This window comes from Lathamus discolor, chromosome 2, assembly GCF_037157495.1.
Source record: "Lathamus discolor isolate bLatDis1 chromosome 2, bLatDis1.hap1, whole genome shotgun sequence".
Classification (NCBI taxonomy): domain Eukaryota; kingdom Metazoa; phylum Chordata; class Aves; order Psittaciformes; family Psittacidae; genus Lathamus; species Lathamus discolor.
Window position 1 is genome coordinate 148,642,644 of NC_088885.1, and position 20,166 is coordinate 148,662,809.

Here is a 20,166-nt window from a genome sequence, read left to right on the forward strand (position 1 = left end):
GTCTATTGTAAACAGAATTATCCCTTTTACTGGATCTAGAGTCATATTTTTGCTTTCCCATTATCTGATAGATGAAAGCAGCATTCAGCATCACATGTTCACTGCCGGTTTGAAACAATGAATTACGAAAGAATTTTAAATCACAGAAGAGGAAGAAGAGAGACGTTATGTAATCAAAACTGTGCTAATGCAACTTAGTTACTGCAGTATCAGCTACAGCATCTTATATGTCATTTCCAGTAATCTAAATGGAGGCCCTTACAGCTACTCCAGTTGGAAACAATTGCACAGCCTGATCCAGGTCACCATCAGGCAATCTGAAAACACAGTTCAAAGCACGAATAATGTTAATAGGATTTCAAGAACTTTGTAGTTTAGAGGAACTGATTGAACTCATTGATACCTCAATTAGTCTGCAATGCAAATTTCTGTTCAAATGACTTGCTAGTTGCTTTCAGGCAGTATGAGCTACTCAGGAGTGTGAGTTAATGTTGATTTATGAGTTGTAGAGTGGCTGCAAAAATGCAGTTGGATTCCATTCGCACTGCTGTGAAACTGGCTCAGTGGAGTTACCAATTTGCAAATATACAGTTAAGGTCAAAATAATGTTTTTTAGAATATTAATATTAAGAAAATTAGATTTAGAACACTTGCAGGTGTTAGTGCCTTTAAATAATAAACCACAGAGCTAAGGGCATGCAAGTACTTCTTGCAATCATGGTGGTTGTACCATGATTTGATTATAGAGCAGAAGCATTTTAAAAGATGATGTTTATGACACTGAAGCCTGTGGGCTCTTTGAGTGGTACCATAAAAGGTTTTGTGTATACATCTATACTGCAGTGCAGGCTGCTTGAATGATGTTTTGTTTGGATTCAGAGAGTTGGGTTTATATTGAACTTGATCTGTTTTCGAGAGAGATAAAAGACAATGAATTGTATTTTACAATATATTACCAGGGCTCCTTCTGCATATACCCAAGTCCTAAAGATGGCAGCTTGCTGGACAGAGGGCAGCCCCGCATCCTGCAAGGGATACCACCAAATAACTCCATCAAAGTCCTCATCAGAGTTTATATTGTGGCAGTAAGTAGGCAGATGTTCTTTCAACCTTGGAATAACTTGGGTGTTTCTTTTCAACTCAGTTTACCTCCAGTGTCTTTGCAGTGAAGCTTCTAAAATCCTTACGTATGTGGTAGAAATTTTTGGGGTCATATTTCAGACAATGCTTTGTGTTTTAGAAATGGGTGTCCAGAGCTGACAAGCTTCTTGAGGACACAGTCTTTCTCCCTAACAGGCATTTAACCTCAGCCCAGCTGATCCAGATGGCAAGTCAGATCCCTACATTGTGCTGAGACTGGGCAACACAGAAATTAAAGACAGGGAAAACTACATCCCCAAGCAGCTAAACCCAGTATTTGGAAGGTCAGTGAACTCTTATTTTCTTATTCAGGGATGTTTCCTGCTTTATCACTTGCCACCACTATTGATGTTACTATTGCAAAGTGTTTTTTATATATAGATTTTTGCCTGTTTGGACGTTTTGTAATTCTGTTGGTTAAAATGTTGAGAACTGTTATCATCCTGTGTGATAATACATGCTTCAGTTTTCATACCAGTCATAACACATCATGGAATGCAAGCTGTGAGAGGTTTTGCAGAACGATGCATGAGAGGAAATGAGGCAACAAATGATCTTGCCTGTGCTAATTAATGCAATTGTTAAGTTTCAAGGGAAATAAATATCAGCCCATTGAAGTGTGATCTCACAATCTTTGTTGCTGTTTCAGGTTGAATAGATGCCAAATAAATCTCATGATTTTAGAACTAGGACAAAACCCCTAGTTTTTTCAACCCCCAGAGCCTTCTGAATGGGTGAGCCAGGGGCAAGCTGTCAGTAAACACCAACTCTGTTTTTCAATACTTTATACTTATTTATACTGTTAATGTCAATAGCTGTGGCTTTGTCAGCAAGTTCCGTGTTTTAAGAAGGTTGAAAATGTTTTGAATTGGGATGGAGTTATTCTTTTAGAACACTAAGACAGATAAACGCTGCTGGGTTGGACTGAAAGTTCCCTTGGCCAATGTCCTCTCTGCAAAAGCAGAGACTCAAAAAACAGCATAAGGAGAAAAGAGTAGAGCAGTGCCTCCATAGCATGCCATCTCAGTCTGTATGATTTAATCTCCTTAGCAGAGGTTGCAGCTGAACCATCATCATGATAAAACACAGGCAGTATAGGTGTGTATACATGGAACGGGAAATCACCATGTTTGCTTTAGAAATTGTTAGGAATGGGCTGTTCATTTGCATAGTCCTTGATGCTGTCAGGGGCAATACTGGGGTGACTGGACCAGCAACTTCTTCGCAGCAGTAGCATCAGTCACAGTAACTACTGCTTATCACCCTAGAAACCCTGGTCAGCACGGCACCACTGACCTCCAGCAATCCCAGACTGTTTTCAAACATCTCTCTTCTCCAAAACCTGCTCTGCTCTTGCTAAAAAATTGACTTTGGCCACTTGGAGAATAAGGAAAGAACTCATCCTTCAGCAACAAAGCTCTTTTTTGCTTTGGAGAGATCCAGAGCCAGTGTTGTGCTGGTGAGGATGTCCCATCTTCCACTAATTTGTCAAGTCTCTTTTAAATCACTTTTATATTTTCAGCATCTGTAAACACCTCAGCAATGATTTCTATACCTGGAAAATGCACTGAGTGAAAAGGGAGTTCTGATCTTTGCTTTTTTGACACTTGTTTATAACTTTTGCCTGATCAGTTTAGTGGGTGACCTGAGATGCCATTATTCAGTACTTAACCTGAGGATTTTGATAGGGAAGCAGGAGAAACAAAATACTTTGGTCCTGTGTGTTTCCAGTATGTTCAGATAATTAATTGAAACAAAAAACCCACTATCAAACTCCCCTTCCCTACTGATTATTCGAAGTGACACTGTCCACACGTTGTTTACTCAGTATTTTCAACTTAACCTTTTAAGCTTCAAAACTGATTTGACTGCACATAGGTCTCAATTTTTTGCTGTAGATCATTTGAAATCCAAGCTACGTTCCCCAAGGATTCCTTGCTCACAGTCCTGATCTATGACCATGACTTCGTGGGAACAGATGATCTCATTGGAGAGACTAAAATCGATTTGGAAAACCGTTTCTACAGCAGGCATCGAGCTACCTGTGGCTTACAAAGTCAATATGAAATGTAGGTACCTCTTCAGACAGCAACAGCACACACAGCGAGCGACTTGACTGGAGCAGAAATTCCAGATGTCCAGTATTATACTTTCTTCAGCACTAAAGCATCACAGGAGGTATTTTAGTTAAAATTCACCCAGGAGATCAACAGTGGTTTTGGGCAGCTGCCAGCCTCAGTAGGAAGTGGGGATTTTACAATAAACAGCCCTGTTTGTTCACCAGGTATTTTAGACAGTAAACAACCTATATGTAGCATATACCTGCTTAATAAATTGCCTTCGGACAGGCATAAAAGGGGAAGTGATAAAAAACCTGTCAGAAGTTCTGACAGGGCTCTACTCTGTTATTCAGCTGCAATTGGAGTGATTGCAGCAGGGCTGGTGGGGCTGCTGTGGCCCTGGGAGGAGCAGGAGCAGAGTGGGGATGCTGGCATAGCCTCTGTAGCAGAGCTGAGCCACAGGGCAGTGGTTCTGAGCTCCTAGTCACTGCTATATGGGTGCATTCTCAAAGGTATTGTGGACAAAGACGAATTAATGCAAAGAAAGTAAAACTAAAATAGCTCAATTTTTCTTGGGCAAGGCGCTGACCTGGGACATGGGGGTTTGAGGTTCTTCTCCTATGGTTGTTTCTTTATTTTACCAACAAACAAAAGGCAGACAATGCAGAAAACAAATCCAGGAGCACAGACCAAACCCCAAGGCTTCCTTTGCCAGGTCAGTCTCCATTGTGATGTATTTCTTCATGAGCTTGTTCCAGGTCCCAAATATCAGCTTCTCCTCTGCATGTGGGAGCCACAGAACACTTCTCCTTAAGTGCAGGTGGAACATGTAGCTTGAATCCTTTAGGTAAAACAGGGAATGAGCTCTGGTCCTTTTCTTCTTAGGGGAACATGCCAATGCCTGGGCTACTTCATCTAAGCTGTGGGTAAGGCTGCTTCAACCTGAGCAGGCAGAGGGGGTGTCTCAAATAAGAACTAGTGATGGACAATTCAAAGGGAAAGTTTGGCCACTGACCACAAAGCAAACCTCCTCATGGGAAGTCCTGATTTGTCAGTGCACTTTGCTGAAGGAAAACTCACCCGTTTCTTTTCATTCTCTGTTCCCTCCTTGCAGAGAAGGGTACAATGCATGGCGTGATGCAACCAAACCAAGCGAGATCCTCACTAAGCTGTGTAAGGACTACAGAATCAGCGGACCCTTCATGCGGCCAGGGGAGATACAAGTAGGAACAAAAGTCTTTAAGGGACAAACAGTCTTCACAGAAGATGAGAATGGTAATGAAGTACTTCATCATTCTTCAACTGCATTGTAGCAGTACCAACAGCCTGCAAAGGCTGTAGCAGTGGCTATTAGGAAGGGTTCAATACCAACTCTTTAAATCCCAAACAAACCCTTTGTCAACTACCAGGACCTCAGTGATAGCACCCACAGGAAAGCTCACAACAGTTTTCTGACACAAAGAAGTCTTTAATTTGCTTCTCACCTGTGTATTTCTCTCCTAATCTAGAAGATATCCCTCCTCAGTAGTCTGTGTTCTGTGTAGAGTCCACACAAAAAAGGAGGAAAGAGAAGCTCAAGAGCCCAAAAGGCTTTCTCTGCTTGCCGGTATCCTCCCTGCTTCCAATATTAGCACTGGTCCTTCCTAGAGGTGCCATTCTCTGGGGTCTCACTTCCTTCAGTGGCCAAGCTGAGCACATCAGAAGGTGACATGTTCTTGCCCATGGATTTCAACCCTCTTCCCCTGATGTGTGATTTGGTCCTCCAGGGGGGTCTTTGCTGTTGCCATCACAAGGCAAAATGAGGTGTAGATATAACTACTAGTGCCTATTTACGGCCAGCTCCATCAAAATCTAAGTTTCCTTGTCTTCTGTGAGCTGTAAAAAAGCAGATTTGCAATTTTCTGTAAGAGTAGTTTCTTCTACCTTCCTGTGAAAAACTGCTGGTTGTAATAGTGAAATTATTTGCTGTGTTTTACAGATAAACTGCTGCCTAAGCGCCAATATTCCAGTTATCCTGTGGGTACCCTTATTTACAAGAATTAAATGTATTTCAAGACATCTCTTTACTTAGCTGGGATAATTCGTAAAACCTTTAACTAAAGCAAATTTTTAATGACCATCTTTAATAATTAATGGAACATTTTACCAAGGGGTTCAACATTATAATTCAGCTGCCTTTGTTCTTTTTGTTTTACTTTTTGCTACAGAGGAGCCAACTGAATCGTATGAACACCTCTCCTTAAAGGTTTTACATGCTTGGGAAGAAATTCCTGGAGCCGGGTATAAACTGGTCCCAGAGCACATCGAGACTCGGCCTCTGTACCATAAGGATAAGCCAGGCATAGAACAGGTAGAGCAGCTCAGAGATGGTGGTGATGGTAGACCCAGAAGCAGTTTTCTTTTCCTCCAGTTATTGTGGTTTTTGTTTGCATCTGCAAACTCACAGAGACAGCATCCAAGTGTTGTACTATACATGCGATTTTGTACAGTATCAACCTGGAAACTGTCACACGTGTGTATAGAGCCAGTTACTTAAATACATGGTAATCACACAAGGTGTAATCGCATATTTTCATGATTTTAAATGCTTTAGTTTATTAAGTTAACAAAAACTGTGCTTGTATTTAGACTTACGGGGTTCTTTTCTGGTCATCATGTACTATTTTTATATGGAATTTACCTTGAATTTGCCAGTGTTTGAGCTCAACCAAATTCCTGAGAGATTGATGGAATGATAGTATGGAAAAAAATAAAAAATTATAGTAAGTTTATAGATTAGATCATAGTTACAGGATAGTCAGCTGGTTGGTGCTTATAGAAGAAGCAGTGGTTTTGGATGTCAGAACTACGTTTAAATCCTTCTAAAGTCTCTCTAAAACAGGGTTTACAGATATGTTTATCTCTGTTTTCAAGGGTCGTGTACAGATGTGGGTTGACATGTTTCCTAAAGATATGCCTCTGCCAGGACCCCCAGTGGACATTTCACCAAGAAAACCTAAAGGGTAATACTCTGTACTTTCCTCCCAGCACAGTGGCACAAGTCTTCAAAGACTGCGTCTTCCTCAAGTGTCTAGAAAGAGCTATGGAAAGAGCTATGGAAAGAACTACCACAACAAACCACTGTAATCCTGAGAAAAGTTTTCCTAGGTTCACATGACTTCAAGTCAAACGAGAGCATCTCGTTCAGTCTCCTCCATTAAACAACTCACAGACCTGTTGGTGATTTTTCAACAAGGACTATCACAAATCTCTTTTAGAAAGATATCCCTTTCTTTCATATAGAGATATTGCAGGTGGCTGGATGCAGGAGTCCCTTAACAGTTCTGATGTTATCATCCACTTGTTGAGCTGAAATAAGTAATTCCAATTTCACTACCTCTTTCAGCCAGATAATTTACTTGACCCTGGTTGAGATCTTTAATTTGATGCAATAGTTGCAATGGAAATGCAACCTATTGCATTTCCATCACTTTGTGCAAAGACAAGACCAAGAAACACATAAAGCAGCAGCAGATAGAAGAGATACTTTTGGAATAATCTCTCAGATTTCACACAGATACTTATGCTGCTTTATATACAACACTACACATGGTCCTTCATTCTAACTGGATGTAAATGAAACACAAAAATGAGCAACAGAGTTCTCAGCCTATCTGTATCAGATATATTCCAATACTTCAGCAAGGCCTTTCCTGAGAGTTTTATGTCTGAAGCAGCATCAGGTACTATTCCTGTATTTATGTTTGAACAAGAAACAATGTCATAAAAACTTGATTCTTTTCCTTTCCTTTGACATAAGCCAAGGTCTGACAAAAGTAAGAGTCCCTGTAACAATTACTTTCTTCAGATCAGAACTGTCTACAAAGCTACTTAACAAGAAGAATTGTCCAATCCAAATAGCTTTAAAACTAACCATACCCACGAAAATAAATTGTTGCTGCCGTTTATGTAGTCTAAAAAGCAGGGCAAAATTTAGTCAAACCATTTGTTATAAGAAAGTAAACATGCAAGCATGAGTTACACGTTTTGCTGTGAAATGCTTATTTGCTGCAGCAAAACAGGTTCCAGACTCCAGAAGACTTTAAACACTTTGTGAAAACATTTCTGGTTAACAACTGAACGAGGCTCTGATGGAGCACAGCAAATGAAAGTTTCTTCACCCAGTGTGTGGAGGCTTGGTTTTCATGGTCAACATGTCCTTAGGAGCTGGTCTTGGCAGTCCTGGGGTAATGGCTGGACTTAATGGTCTTAAAGATCTTTTCCAACTTAATTGATTCTATGATTCTATGATGTAGAGTACCTGGTAACTTCTAAGACAAACTCTTTCACACCTGAGATTGTGGCTATTATGAAGACAACACATGTATCAGAAAAATCATACACTGGTGTTCTCAAACGGGTTTGGGGATCTTTTTATTTTGCAATTCATACAATGACTCAATGCATACCTAAAATTTTAAGTATAACTTTTTATGTCACCTCCAACACCTGTATTTCAGTTCAAGCTTCTAAAGCTTTGTATGGCCACTATAAATGTCTGTATATAGGGAGTGAAAAAGATGGGAAAATGTCAGTTCCTTTTACTGTTGCTTCTAAAGATGATTGTACTTGTTTAAATGAAAATATCTCTAAAGAGTGCTTCTCTTCCCTTTTAATGCACTGGATTGCACCAAACACAATGTTTTTAGGCATTTCTATTGAAAAGCACCTCACAGGTTGCTCTGGTTTTTGTTAGCAAGAAGCTCACTGTTTTGGAGACTTCTCTGATGATGTTGTTCAGACCAATTTTGCCTTGTTTCACTGCACCATTTCTGTGGAAAGAACTGAAAAGGAACAGGCACATAAAACACAAGGAATTTTCCATCCCTCCAAAACTGGCAGTGACCCTGCTGTAATCCAGCACACTCCAAGAGCTGGAAGGAGCCACAACCTCACTCTATCACTAGAATTTTGTAAACACACAAGCCTGAGGCTGATACTGGTTTTAGAGTCTTGCAAAAATACATTTCTCACTTTGAGATAAAAGTGTGATCTGATAGAGGTTTACATTAGTGTCTGACCAGCGCTTGAGTATATACAGGCCTACTTTCTTTTCTTTTTCAGCTATGAACTGAGGGTAATAATCTGGAATACAGAGGATGTAATTCTAGAGGATGAAAATATCTTTACAGGGCAAAAATCAAGCGATATCTATGTAAAAGGGTAAGTTTTTCAGGACTTGTCTTCAACAGTATATGTAATATTTCATTCAAATATCAGAAAAAATAAATGCTATGAGAATATAGGATAAACTGTTTCTGTAACCTTGGTACTTTGCTCTAAATGGGTGCTGAAATCACTCATTTATATTTGATACTGCTTCTTTTTTGGCATGCTAAAATCCAGTAACTGAAATGACACTGGTCGTTACTGTTCAAGCAGAGATGGCATGAGATGAGAGCCAAGCCAACAGCTGAGAAGAGATCAAACACTTACAGGGTCTGAACTGTAAGAGCTTACACAGATACAGAGAGGTTTGACATAATCAGATAAAGGGGAATGATGACCCTGTTAAAAACGAAAGCAGGTGTTTGCTAGGCTACCTCTGCTGGAAATGTTTCCTGACCTCATGTGGGGAATGTATGGGTGAATGACCATGGCCGGGCTGGGAAGAACATCATATGGGGACTTTCTGCTCTTCAACTCCTTCTTGCTGCAGACTAAATGTCTATTGCAGCTTCACAAATGCCACTGGGATAGCCAGTAAAAGATAAAATGAAAAGACAGAACGAAAGGGGAGTTTGACACTCGAACCCTGGCTCTTTCCTGAGATTGCAGCAAGTTATTTCTTCAAATTGCTTTCCTGTTTTGGAGTACTGCTCTGCACTTTCTGCTTGGCAGTATTTGAATAAAGGTAGCAGACAGACTGGGGGGAAATGATGGCATAAGTAGGAAGTCTTACAAATCTCAGGTCCAAGACTGGTGTTAGATTTCTTGCTGTGTTTCCACTACTAGAGAGTGGGATTATATGTTAATATTAACTGCATCATTGTGGAGTCCTGGAAAAATCTGAGTTTGTAGGACGCTAGGAATATGGCAAAATTATTTTCCTGAAAAACCTGTTGCTTGTGTTGCCACTGACCACCGTGGGAAGCACTGGGACTGATGGGGCAGAGAAAAGAGGATATTTTCCATTTTGCAGGTTCTGGAAATCATATGAATGTAATAACAAATCCAAAGTAAGCATAAGGACAGGGCAGCCTGGTAGCAGCTCTTACTCCTCTGTAGGGTATATCTACATGCATTTTAACAGGAAAACTTGAGTTAGCTCTGACCAAGCTGTGCGGGGCACCAGGAATGGTACAACTCCTTTGGAGGAGGTGAAATTAGCCCAAGTGAAGCACACACTAATACAACCACGTAGTCCTCAGCGTGCTGCAACTGCAGTTGTTGCACACACTGGCTGAGCAAACCTCCCCTTGCAGTTCCCTGAGAGGAGCGACCAGGACATCGCTGGAGTTCACAGAGCTATATCCAACTTAGCAATGAACTAAGGTGTCCAGAGCAGTTGCAGAGTAGCTCTGAGTTTGAAAAACTGAGGAAATAAATAAGGAGCCAGCCTTTGTGCTGAGCTGTGTGACAACATGAGGACACCACTATCTGTCAGAGCAGTCTGACAGGGAAAGGCAGGAGTGGAAAACTAATTGCTTCTGTGTGTTAATGATGAGGACACGAATCTCATTATGTTCAGAGAGTGTACATGGCACTGAATCTGCCACGAAGCACGGACTTTCACTGGGGCAGTGCTGTGCTTGGTATTGTTACTGGTTTTCCCAATTCCCTTTTCAAATAATGGGGCTTGCAGGGAAAAGCCACTCTTTGGATGCAGCACAAAATGTTGATCTTTACTCAAGCTGTGATAAATCATCTTCAGAACTAAAACGTACCTAGCTGGATCATAACCTCAGTGGAGCTCTTTAGAAGAGAAGATTATGTTGAGGAAAGCATTGTCCTTTTGTACCATAGCATTGCACATCAGATGTTGTTCACATTGTAGCAGAAACCAAGAGAAAACCACAAGGAAAACCAGAGGCTTTTCCAACCATACTTATGCCATGTTTATACCCCCAAACAGGAACTGCAAACAATTTAGATTCTAACACTGAGCACTGAAATCAGTTTTGGAACATTGTCACAGATTTGTTAGAGTGGTACAACATGAATACAGGGTGATTACTAGTGGGTAAATGACTGATGCTGTCTTGCCTGTCCCAAGGAAGACAAACATCTTGGCCAATAGCAAGCAGCCAACTGATTGTTTCTGTGTGTAACAGTCCTGGATGGTGTGTTGCCTCCTACTGATTAGGTAGGAATTAGTAAATGATCATGCCTGTAACCAACGATAACCACAGTTCAAGCTCCCCTGCTGACAGCAGTGCTTGCCATAGGTGGATAAAGGGCCTGGAAGAGGACAAGCAGGAGACAGACGTACATTACAACTCCTTGACAGGAGAGGGTAACTTCAACTGGCGCTTTGTGTTCCCGTTCCACTACCTCCCAGCAGAGAAACAAATGGTGGTTAGTACAAGAGAAAACATATTTTCCTTGGAAAAGACAGAGCGCAAAATACCTGCTGAGCTGGTGCTTCAGGTGTGGGACTTCGAAAGACTCTCTTCAGATGATTTCTTGGGTAAGTATGCAATGGAACTGCCTGAGCTTCACCTGAGGTCTCACCAGACCTGTGTATTGTAGAGGCGCATACAAAGCAGGGTATGACCCAACTTTTACTTGCCTTTCTCTGAAGCACCACATTGCAAACTTATACATTTCTTGGAGGGGGAATAATTAGGAACTTAGATGACATCATGCTAGGGCAATACAAAAGGATGACTGGCAGTACAGAGAGATCTCCAGCTCCCGAGCTTGGGCCCAAGCTGCTGCTCCATGTATCCCATCTGGGAGCTGCTGTTTAAACGCCTCCATGTCTGTCTGGTCTCTGAGAGCTGTCACATTATTTCTCCCTCCAGGCACTCTTGAGCTGAACCTGAATGGATTTCCTCGAGCAGCAAAGACAGCCAAGAGCTGTGACCTGGGCATGGCTGTGGCAGCAAGTGAAGGAAACAAGATCTCCATATTTCAGCAGAAGCGTGTCAGAGGCTGGTGGCCTTTCATCAAGGCTGGGGAGCTCACGGTAGGTAGCTCACTACAGATGAGTAGCTTTTCCCTGTCCATGGCAGGGCGGTTGGAACTAGATGATCTTGAGGTCCTTTCCAACCCTAACTATTCTATGATTCTATGATTTTCTCTGGGTCTGATATGCTCTGCTGAGATCCTGAGACAGACACATGCTGATTTTGGATATGGCATCTGCAGAACAACCACCACTGATAATCCATGGGACTCCTCCAAAGTCCAAACCATCTTTAGCGGTTCCCCATAGAACCCGTTCAGATAATCCCAGAGCACTCTGCACTTTTTCTTTGCTTTCTTTCACTGTTCATATCCCAGCACACTGGATGGGTAGAGTGGAAATCAGGTGGTTCTAGCTAACCTTCTGTCAGCTGAGGAAGTCCTGGGAGGAATTTCACCTGCTTCTTTATTTCTTTACTGTTTATTTCTCACTTCAGCCAGGGCGAAGGAACTGATTTTGGAGTCTACCATTTTTCTCCTTGCTAGTGACACGTCTGAAATAGATAGAGCACAGTCTCCTCTTTTGTTGAAGGGTGCTCAATAAGCCAATATATTTTGGTTTAGTGACAGGATACAATTGATCTAAAGGAATGCAAAGAAAAATGACAGCATCCCTCAAACTCTACAGGACTTGTTACATTAGAAGTATCTTCCTAAGAAGAATATAAATGTTGTCACACAAATTTTCACCTACCTAAATCCTCTAGTGTAACAAGGCTTGCAGCAGGATGTACATCTCACTTAGCGTGTACATAGCCATTTATCTCAGGGTTTGGTGCTGCAACTTCTCTTCATAACGTAGTGCTCTCTGTGTATAATATGGAGCTATGCTGAAATTCTCAGTGTATAACAGAACTTCTCCATTTTCCCTTTCTTTACTAGTTGTTTGTACTGTTACAGCAATTTAGGGACCCTAAACAACAACTCTGATCCTCTGTTTCCTAGATGGAAGGCATGTATCTAGGCATGAAGTACTTACCGATAGGTAACTCTGAATATGGTCTTGGGGGCACGTCTACATGAAAGAGAGCATGAAACAGAGCTGTGTGAGCTAGTGAATTAAACCCCAAGTTGACGTGCTCACATGGCCACAGAGAACTTAGGGAGCTTGAATTTGAACCTGGGCATTGCTGCAGCCCAGTTCTGGGATCAGTGTAGTTGAAGCCTTTAAGTGCATCTAGGTCCCTCTGGAGACACAGACCAAGAACTTCAAGCTACCTTCCCGTAGTATAACCCTCTACAAATTCACCTGCTTTGACCGTTTTCAGGGGATCTCCCTCTGTCTCTCTAGACTTCCACTGATTCTCCAAGGGTTTTCTTAAATCTCATCCTTCCTTCATATTTCTGTCCATTCCAGCAGGAAGAATGTTTTAACAATAAGTGTCAACTTTAAGTTCATTGCCTTCTTAAGACTGAAGGTGATTGTGTACTTCCTATGGATTTAGTGAACAGGCTCCACTCTCAAATCCTGCTTTAGTTCCAATTTCTCAACTCTCATACAAGTGATTCTCTTTCTCCCAGTCCACTTCCATCTCTCGATGACCTTGTCTTCCACAGGGATGCCTCAAGTTCCTTGAGCATAAGTCAGGAATTTGGTGTCTGGGTTTTCCTTCGTGATTTCTCTTTAGCTACAAAGACTTGGTCTCATTTTCTTTAATGAATTTCCTTTTCTTTCTCAGATGGTTTCATAATTTTTCCACAAGCCAAATCCCACTGGGATCTGATGAAAATAATCCATCTGTGGATGCTTATGTATGATCTCTCCCATCCAGGGCAAGGTGGAAGCTGAGTTTCACTTAGTCACAGCAGAAGAAGCTGAGAAGAATCCAGTAGGCAAAGCTCGCAAGGAGCCCGAGCCTTTGGAAAAACCCAAGTGAGTAGGGGTATATTCATTGAACAAGCTGGGATAGGGGCATTCAGCAGGAGACAGTCTCCTCATTCGTTATCCTCTCTTTATCCTAAAACGTATATATTGAACTGACAAAATTAAGCACACAGAGAAGCAGAGATATTTTAAATTGAGAAACAAAACAATTTCAAACCCAAAATTATCTTCTAGGAGCTACTAGACAGTAGCAGACTCTTTAATGTACCAGAGCAAAGGTAGCAAAGGTTAAATGTCCAGGAACTAAAGAGAAATATGCAAATGAGAAATAAAGTGCAGTGAGTCTAGTTTTGTGGTGGCCAAAGTTATCCATGCAGTGATCCATCTCTTCATCTCTGCCGATCAAGAGAGGATGCTTTTCCAGACGCACTCTATTATAAGAAATGTTCTGCTCTTACCGGTACCAAATTCTATTGCCTACGTTGCAAAGAAAAATTAGATGAGCAACAGTCTGCCTTTTCTTTTTCCCTGTCTTTAAAGATTATGAAAAGCCCCTAAGTAGTCGGAATGTGCAGACCAATGGTTTTGTTACTCAAGTCTGTGATTCAGTAAATTCTAGAGTATGCAACTTTTAATAATTCCTTTTAACCTGGAGGGTTTATTTGTTGATTTATTTCTGAGCCATTTCCATCTCAGTATAAAACACAGCCTGTAATTAAAATACATTCAGTTGGCCTTTTAGCTTTACAGACTTTCTCTCACATCAGCATTCACTTCCACATGCTGAATGTTGAATTCTCAAGATGACTAAGGCATTGCTTAAACTCCTTAAACAGCTCTCTGGAGTGAGACATGGACATTGCTTTTTGTGACCCTCAGTTAATTTTGTTCTCTTTACTACTGCACCATCTGCACAATTGCAGTGATACTGGATAAGAAAGACAACCTGCACCCGATTTTGCAGATATTAGTATTGCTTCACACCACTGTACACACTAGATCATCCATCACACAAAGCTGACAGATGTTGCCTCAGCTCACTGCAGGCTGCTGAAGTCAGAGACATAGTGACCTCCCAAGCTGGGTGCCATGCCACAGGAGAGAGTACGCCAACATTTTTCCTAAGGAGAGCGTTGTTTTCCTCCCTGAATGCAGCCAGTTTTGCTGTACAGTGTGAAGAAACTCCTGGTTATGGAGGCGAATATGACATGGGGCCACATTTAGAATAAAAAACAGGATTGTGAAATGCAGATCTTCTCCACCAGAAGGTGGCTCTTCTTTATTTTCCCAGTCAAACTACTTAGATTTCATCTCTTCTGTTTTCAGGAGGCCTGTTTTAAATTTCCTTCTGAAAATATGCCATTTTGGGCCATACGCCAGGTTTGAGCTGCTCTGACTGTTATGGCACCAAGACGATCATTGAGCAATAAGATTTTTTTTTTAGTAGCTTTTTACTCCTTTGTTGTGGTTTAGACCCAGGCAGTAACTCAGCACCATGCAGCCATTCGCTCACACCCCCATCTCCCTCTCCAGGCGGGATGCAGAAGAGAAGTGAAAGATTGTAGACCCCACAGGTTGAGATAAGAACAGTTTAATAACTAAATCACTACTACTAATAATAACACTAATAATGATAATGATAAGGAAAATAACAAGGGGAGAGAATATAGAACTAAAAGGGGAAAGAAAAGAAACCCCAATGAGCACAAGTGATGCACAATACCATTGCTCACCACCTACTGAAGGGTACCCAGCCTGACATGAGCAGTGATTGGTCCCTTCCAGGTGACTCCACGAGTTTATACACTGGGCTAGTTTGTATACTTCGGCTAGTTTGGGTCAGGTGTCCTGTCTCTGTTTCCTCCCAGCTTCCTGTGCCCCTCCTCACTGGCAGAGCATGAGAGACTCAAAAACTCTTGATCAGGGAAAGCGCTGCCCAGCAACAACTAAAACACAGCTGTACTATCAGCTTTGTTCTCAGATTAAATCCAAAACACAGACCTATCCCCGCTACGAGGAAGAAAATTAACTCTATCCCAGCTGAAACCAGGGCATTCTTTTGCATAGCTAAATTCCTTGCAATGATTAGAAATCTTTCTACTGAAGGTCAAGATGTCTGCATTTCTTATTTAGGATTTATCATGATATTATCCGCAATTTTAAACCCTGTATCTTGCCTTAAATTGGAGAAGTTATGAAGTGTGAACTGGAATTTCATTCCAAATGGTGTGTGGAGATTGTGCTCAGGGACAGGTGGAAGAAGTGACCTAATAGAATGTGAACTTTTGGAAGTTCCCTCTAAACTATATAGTGGGTTGTCGGGAGTTACAGGTCCTTTCTAGCCTCAAATATGTATTTTGCAGTGGGATAGCTTTGGAAATAGCTGGATCTGCTTTTACATTTTTCTTCCTCTTTTTCTTTCTTCCCCTTTAGCCGACCAGACACATCCTTCTCTTGGTTTGTAAACCCTTTCAAGTGTTTGTACCACCTGATCTGGAAAAATTACAAGAAGTACATCATCATCGGCATAATCTTGCTCATTCTAATCATCTTCCTGGTGCTCTTCATCTACACGCTGCCAGGTGCAATCAGTCACAGGATAGTTGTAGGATGAGAATAGGTTACAGCTCTCATTGTAACCAATCATATGCAGACACTTCAGTTAAAAGTCAGGCAAACAGAATTAATCAACCTGAAACACACCTCATTCGTTGTAAAAAGAAATGATAACTATTTGTATCAGAAATTGGAGGCCTAGAATATTTTAACATCGTCTTTGGCTGCTTATTGAGATCCAGCTTATTATTAATATACTGGTGCAGCTTTATTGACAATTAAAGTTTGATTCTGCACCTAAAAATGAGTTAAATGTAAATTCCTCAGTGCTATACAGAAACTGATTTGTCAGTCGCGTATTTATTATTACAGGCAAATTGTTAAATATTAAGAGCAAAACGTGCACCAAGTTAAATGAATAGCTCAGTCTTAGCATAGTTTTGTAATTAATTAAACTGTTATTCAATGAACTTACAACAATATGATTATTTTGAGCTAAAAGGTATATTAAAAAAGACCTAAGGTAAAATCGTCTCATTTGGTTTCATCTGCAGAATTCATCTTGAACCTCTCAGTAGGAGCTCTATGCTCTATAGAGACATCTTACATACATCGATCCAGGACCAAGCCTTGGCTCTGGACAACAGCAGCAAGCAGTAGCAGCAGCCCTGTTAGGGCAAGACGACTGAAATGACATTCCACCCATAACACCCCAGCCCATCACAAAACCCTCAGGAAAACTCAAGCATAGTCTTCCCTCCACAGCCACCACAACTATGGAGCTTAAACTACCACAAGATAAACATGGACTGGGGAAAAAACTTGTAATTTCTAATTCCCCTTCCATGTCCATAGAATGAGACTGGCAAAAGCAGCACTTGATTTCCCCACAAGGCAAGTTCCTACCAAGCTGAAACACCCAGCAGAGGCAGGACAACAGCAGCATCCCAGATAGCCCTGGCTCCTGCAAGGTACAGCCCTGAGGCTGTGGTGGAGGATGAGCTTTCAAGCCCAGTCTTGTGCTGTGCCAGCCAGGACACACTCAGCATCATCTGAAAAGTCATTTCTGCAAAACTCACCAGGCCCATGCCATTTTCTGTGTGTTGTGCAGTTAGTCTGCATTTCATATGGCAAGGTAGCATCGCAGCAGTGTGTAGGACTGGGCTGGTACATGTGTTATCCAGATGTGCTACACTCACATCTGCAACTTAGCATCCTTTCCAAAGATCTCTGGAGGTCTCTTTGCTTTCTTTGCCATGTAGCCCCTTGGCCCCGGCATGGACCCATTGGCAGCAGGAACATCCCTCTCCTGTCTTGGTGTGACTTTGGCAAAGGGCTGATTTGCTGCTGCTGTGAACGAAGCAGCACATCTGCCTCCCTCCCAAAATACATGTGCATCAGTCAGCAGCCTGATTGTACAGCTGTGGCTGCAGTGTAGCAGCTCCAAAACGCTAGAAATGTCACAAAACAGATCAGCAGGTCAGTCCAGGGGAACTGTGATTAATTGAAAGCAAATTAATCTATCAGTTAGCTTGTATCCCTGAAACGCTTCGAGGAGAATAAAGCTTTTGGGATAAACCAGGCTTCGCTTAAGAGGCAGACCAGCCAGTCCTTTCCTATACAAGGGGCATAACCACATGTCAGGCCGGGTGCTGGCATTTTAATTCTCTTGTAGAAAAGCACCACAAATAGAGAGATCTGACATAATTTCCTGGCTCTGCCATGACTGTGCCTTTTGAGAGGGCACAGAGGTTTCCATGCAGACCATGAAAAGCACCAATAAGAAGTTAAATCTGTAAAAATTCCCATGTAGAGACACCTAACTAACAGCCACTGTGATAAAGATGAAAGCACAGCTTTCAAAATGTGCCTCCAATTTGAGGCTGTAAGGAAAAGATACCTTTTTTTTATTTTGAAAGCCCAGCCTCTACTTTTTTAGCTTCTTGCAAACATTTTAAAAAGGGAAGATAGCAACGTGACTGGTAGAAATTGTGTGTAGCATACTCAATTAGTTTTGGTGAAGTTACCATACTGAGAGTGGCCATTCATAGCTAGACTACATCAATATTCTACTGAATATTGGATTTGTGGATTGGCAGAACAATTTATGCTACAAAGCAAAGGAAGAGGGGAAAGCTAAGCTCCAAAGCACAGTGCATACATGCTTATCCTGCAGCTATCATTCTTCTGAGACAACAAATTCAACAGCTCTGTGCCTCTTGGGAGACTTAATTGTTTGTGTTTTAGCATCCAATCAGAAACAGCCGCTCCTGAATTTGGGGAGTTGGGCATTTTTTGTTTAGTTTTGGGGTTTGCTTTGGTTTGGTTTGATTTGATTTTTCCCCCAGATTTTGCAAGTTAGGATTCTGGACAAAGAACCTCTTTACAGATTTTACCTGTAAAAAGATTTTTTCCTCTCAGAAGAGGTTGAAGGCACTGTGGTTGATGTTCATGTGATCATAGCTTCAGACATTAGCTGCAGAAATGGCTTTTGATTGCCAGAAGAAGCTCCTCATATTCTGTGTGCCAACTGTGAAGTCCAGAAGGGGTATTTATGGGCTTAACTGAAGAGCCCATTTGCCTTCAGCTCCAAAGTACAGAGTGCTGCCTCTTTTCAGACTAATTTGTACATTCTTTATCAGCTATGTGTGACTGGGGAAAAGCTCAACCCAAGATCTGGTTCCAGGCTCCCAGATATTTGATATATGACAACCACCTCTCCCTCCCACTTTCCAATGAAGTCTTAAAAGGAAACAGATAACAACTTTTCATGGATTTCTAATGGAGAAAGGATAACTCACAAAAATCTTCCAGACTGTGACTCTTTTAATCACTTCTGCGAGCAGCTATGGAGGCTCACCAGAGCTACATTAATCAGCAGGAACTCTGTGTCTGCTTCCTGGATGCCTCTGCCAGGGCCCCAGTACTCCATGGGAGTGACAGAGGCTATTGTCATTAAGAGCAATCAGGAAAGATCTGTACTAGTTCCCTGTCTCCTGCTGACTGAAAAGTGGCTCTGGCTGAACTCTCTCTGATGACACTAGCAGCTAATTAATGAGCTAATTCCAGCACCATGCTCTTTCAGAGTTACCTGCTCATCACAACAGAACTTGTTGCATATTTCAGCTCCTCAGAAGGGCTGTGTTTGACCTGCCAGCACAGGAAGACACCGTTACCAGCAGTGCCTCCCCCTTTTGCTGCACTGGTGCCTAGTACTCCTGCAAGCAGCTGGCTCCTGCCAGTGTGCAAGGTGGAAAGCAGCAATTCCATTGCAAGCAAAATCTGACCCAGAAGATGCAATAAAAGGGAGGCCAGTGAACGGGCGGGAAACCATATCCAGTTTTCCATATCCAGCCCCATCCTGCATTTTCCCTTGCCATTCATGGCAGACCTGCAGGTGGTATCTGCAGGTGTTATTAGACTTCTTCTCCAAATGTATCTTAAGAAAGGCAAGTACAGAAATCTGGCATCCATTGGTAGACAAAACTGAGAGTCATTTGAGACTGGGAAATAATGAAATATGTATAATCACATATTAAAAATACAGACCAAGAACTCTTCAGGTATCTACATTGCCAGGTGGCAAGCTTGAACAGTATATATACTGCCATCATCTTTCTCCAGTGGTTTCCTTTTATTCCAGTCCTTTGTTACTCTCTGCAGTTCTCATCCAGAAGCATCTCTGTACACCCCCAGTTCCTGAACCGGGGCAGTTGGACACCCTGCAGTGCCATACCTCAGACTGATTCTTTAACCCACTTTTGCTACCTGCAGCCAATGTGACGACAGCTGGTCCAGCTACCTTGTTCAGAAGCCTTGCCTCTCAAACCTCCATCCTCCATCAAAGCACCATGCACCCATGAGCAGTGGTTACAGCTGCAAGCCCCTGCTGGGCTAAGGGACAGATTTCAGGCACAAGGAAATCCAGATAGGTTTGTCGTGCCCAGAGCGTGCTGAGGTGTGCAGATCTGCCCTGCAACTTACGTGCCAGATATTAGGAAAACATAAGAAAAAGAGCCAAGTGCAAAAGCAACTCCAAAGGCTGCTGGCACGAGAGATGTTGTCAGAAGAGGCGAGGATTTATTTTCTGTTTACTCCTTTTTCAGTGATGTTTCTTTTCCCTGACAGATAAGTGGTAGTGAATCCACTCCAGAAGCAAGCACATAATTCTGATATACTGACAAAGCATTGGTCTGTCTGTATGTCTGTACAGCAAATAAACCTTGGCTACGTTTGGTTCACGTGATGAACTTTTAATTAGCCTTTGCAATAAAACCTCACTGAAACACTAAGCAAAGCACTTCGCAAACACCTGTGGCCTTTTGACACCATCTTTATGGTCTTGGCTCTTGGTGTGTGCATAGCTTCACCGAAGAGAGCAGCTCTGCCTTCGACTGATGGCTGTCCAGAGCTGGT

General features: G+C 41.9%; 1 protein-coding gene across 1 annotated transcript in view; it reads left to right on the forward strand.

The window, feature by feature from the left end:
• Positions 1–16,179, forward strand: part of FER1L6 (fer-1 like family member 6) — a 65,383-nt gene extending 49,204 nt beyond the window's left edge. Inside the window, exons 31-41 of the mRNA XM_065669156.1 lie at positions 960–1,085; positions 1,297–1,424; positions 3,039–3,209; positions 4,315–4,475; positions 5,408–5,550; positions 6,114–6,202; positions 8,304–8,402; positions 10,628–10,869; positions 11,207–11,370; positions 13,142–13,242; positions 15,628–16,179. Of these exons, the coding sequence (XP_065525228.1) occupies positions 960–1,085; positions 1,297–1,424; positions 3,039–3,209; positions 4,315–4,475; positions 5,408–5,550; positions 6,114–6,202; positions 8,304–8,402; positions 10,628–10,869; positions 11,207–11,370; positions 13,142–13,242; positions 15,628–15,808 (1,605 nt within the window). The 3' untranslated portion in view covers positions 15,809–16,179. The remainder of the gene's footprint in view (positions 1–959; positions 1,086–1,296; positions 1,425–3,038; positions 3,210–4,314; positions 4,476–5,407; positions 5,551–6,113; positions 6,203–8,303; positions 8,403–10,627; positions 10,870–11,206; positions 11,371–13,141; positions 13,243–15,627) is intronic.
• Positions 16,180–20,166: the final 3,987 nt, after the last annotated feature.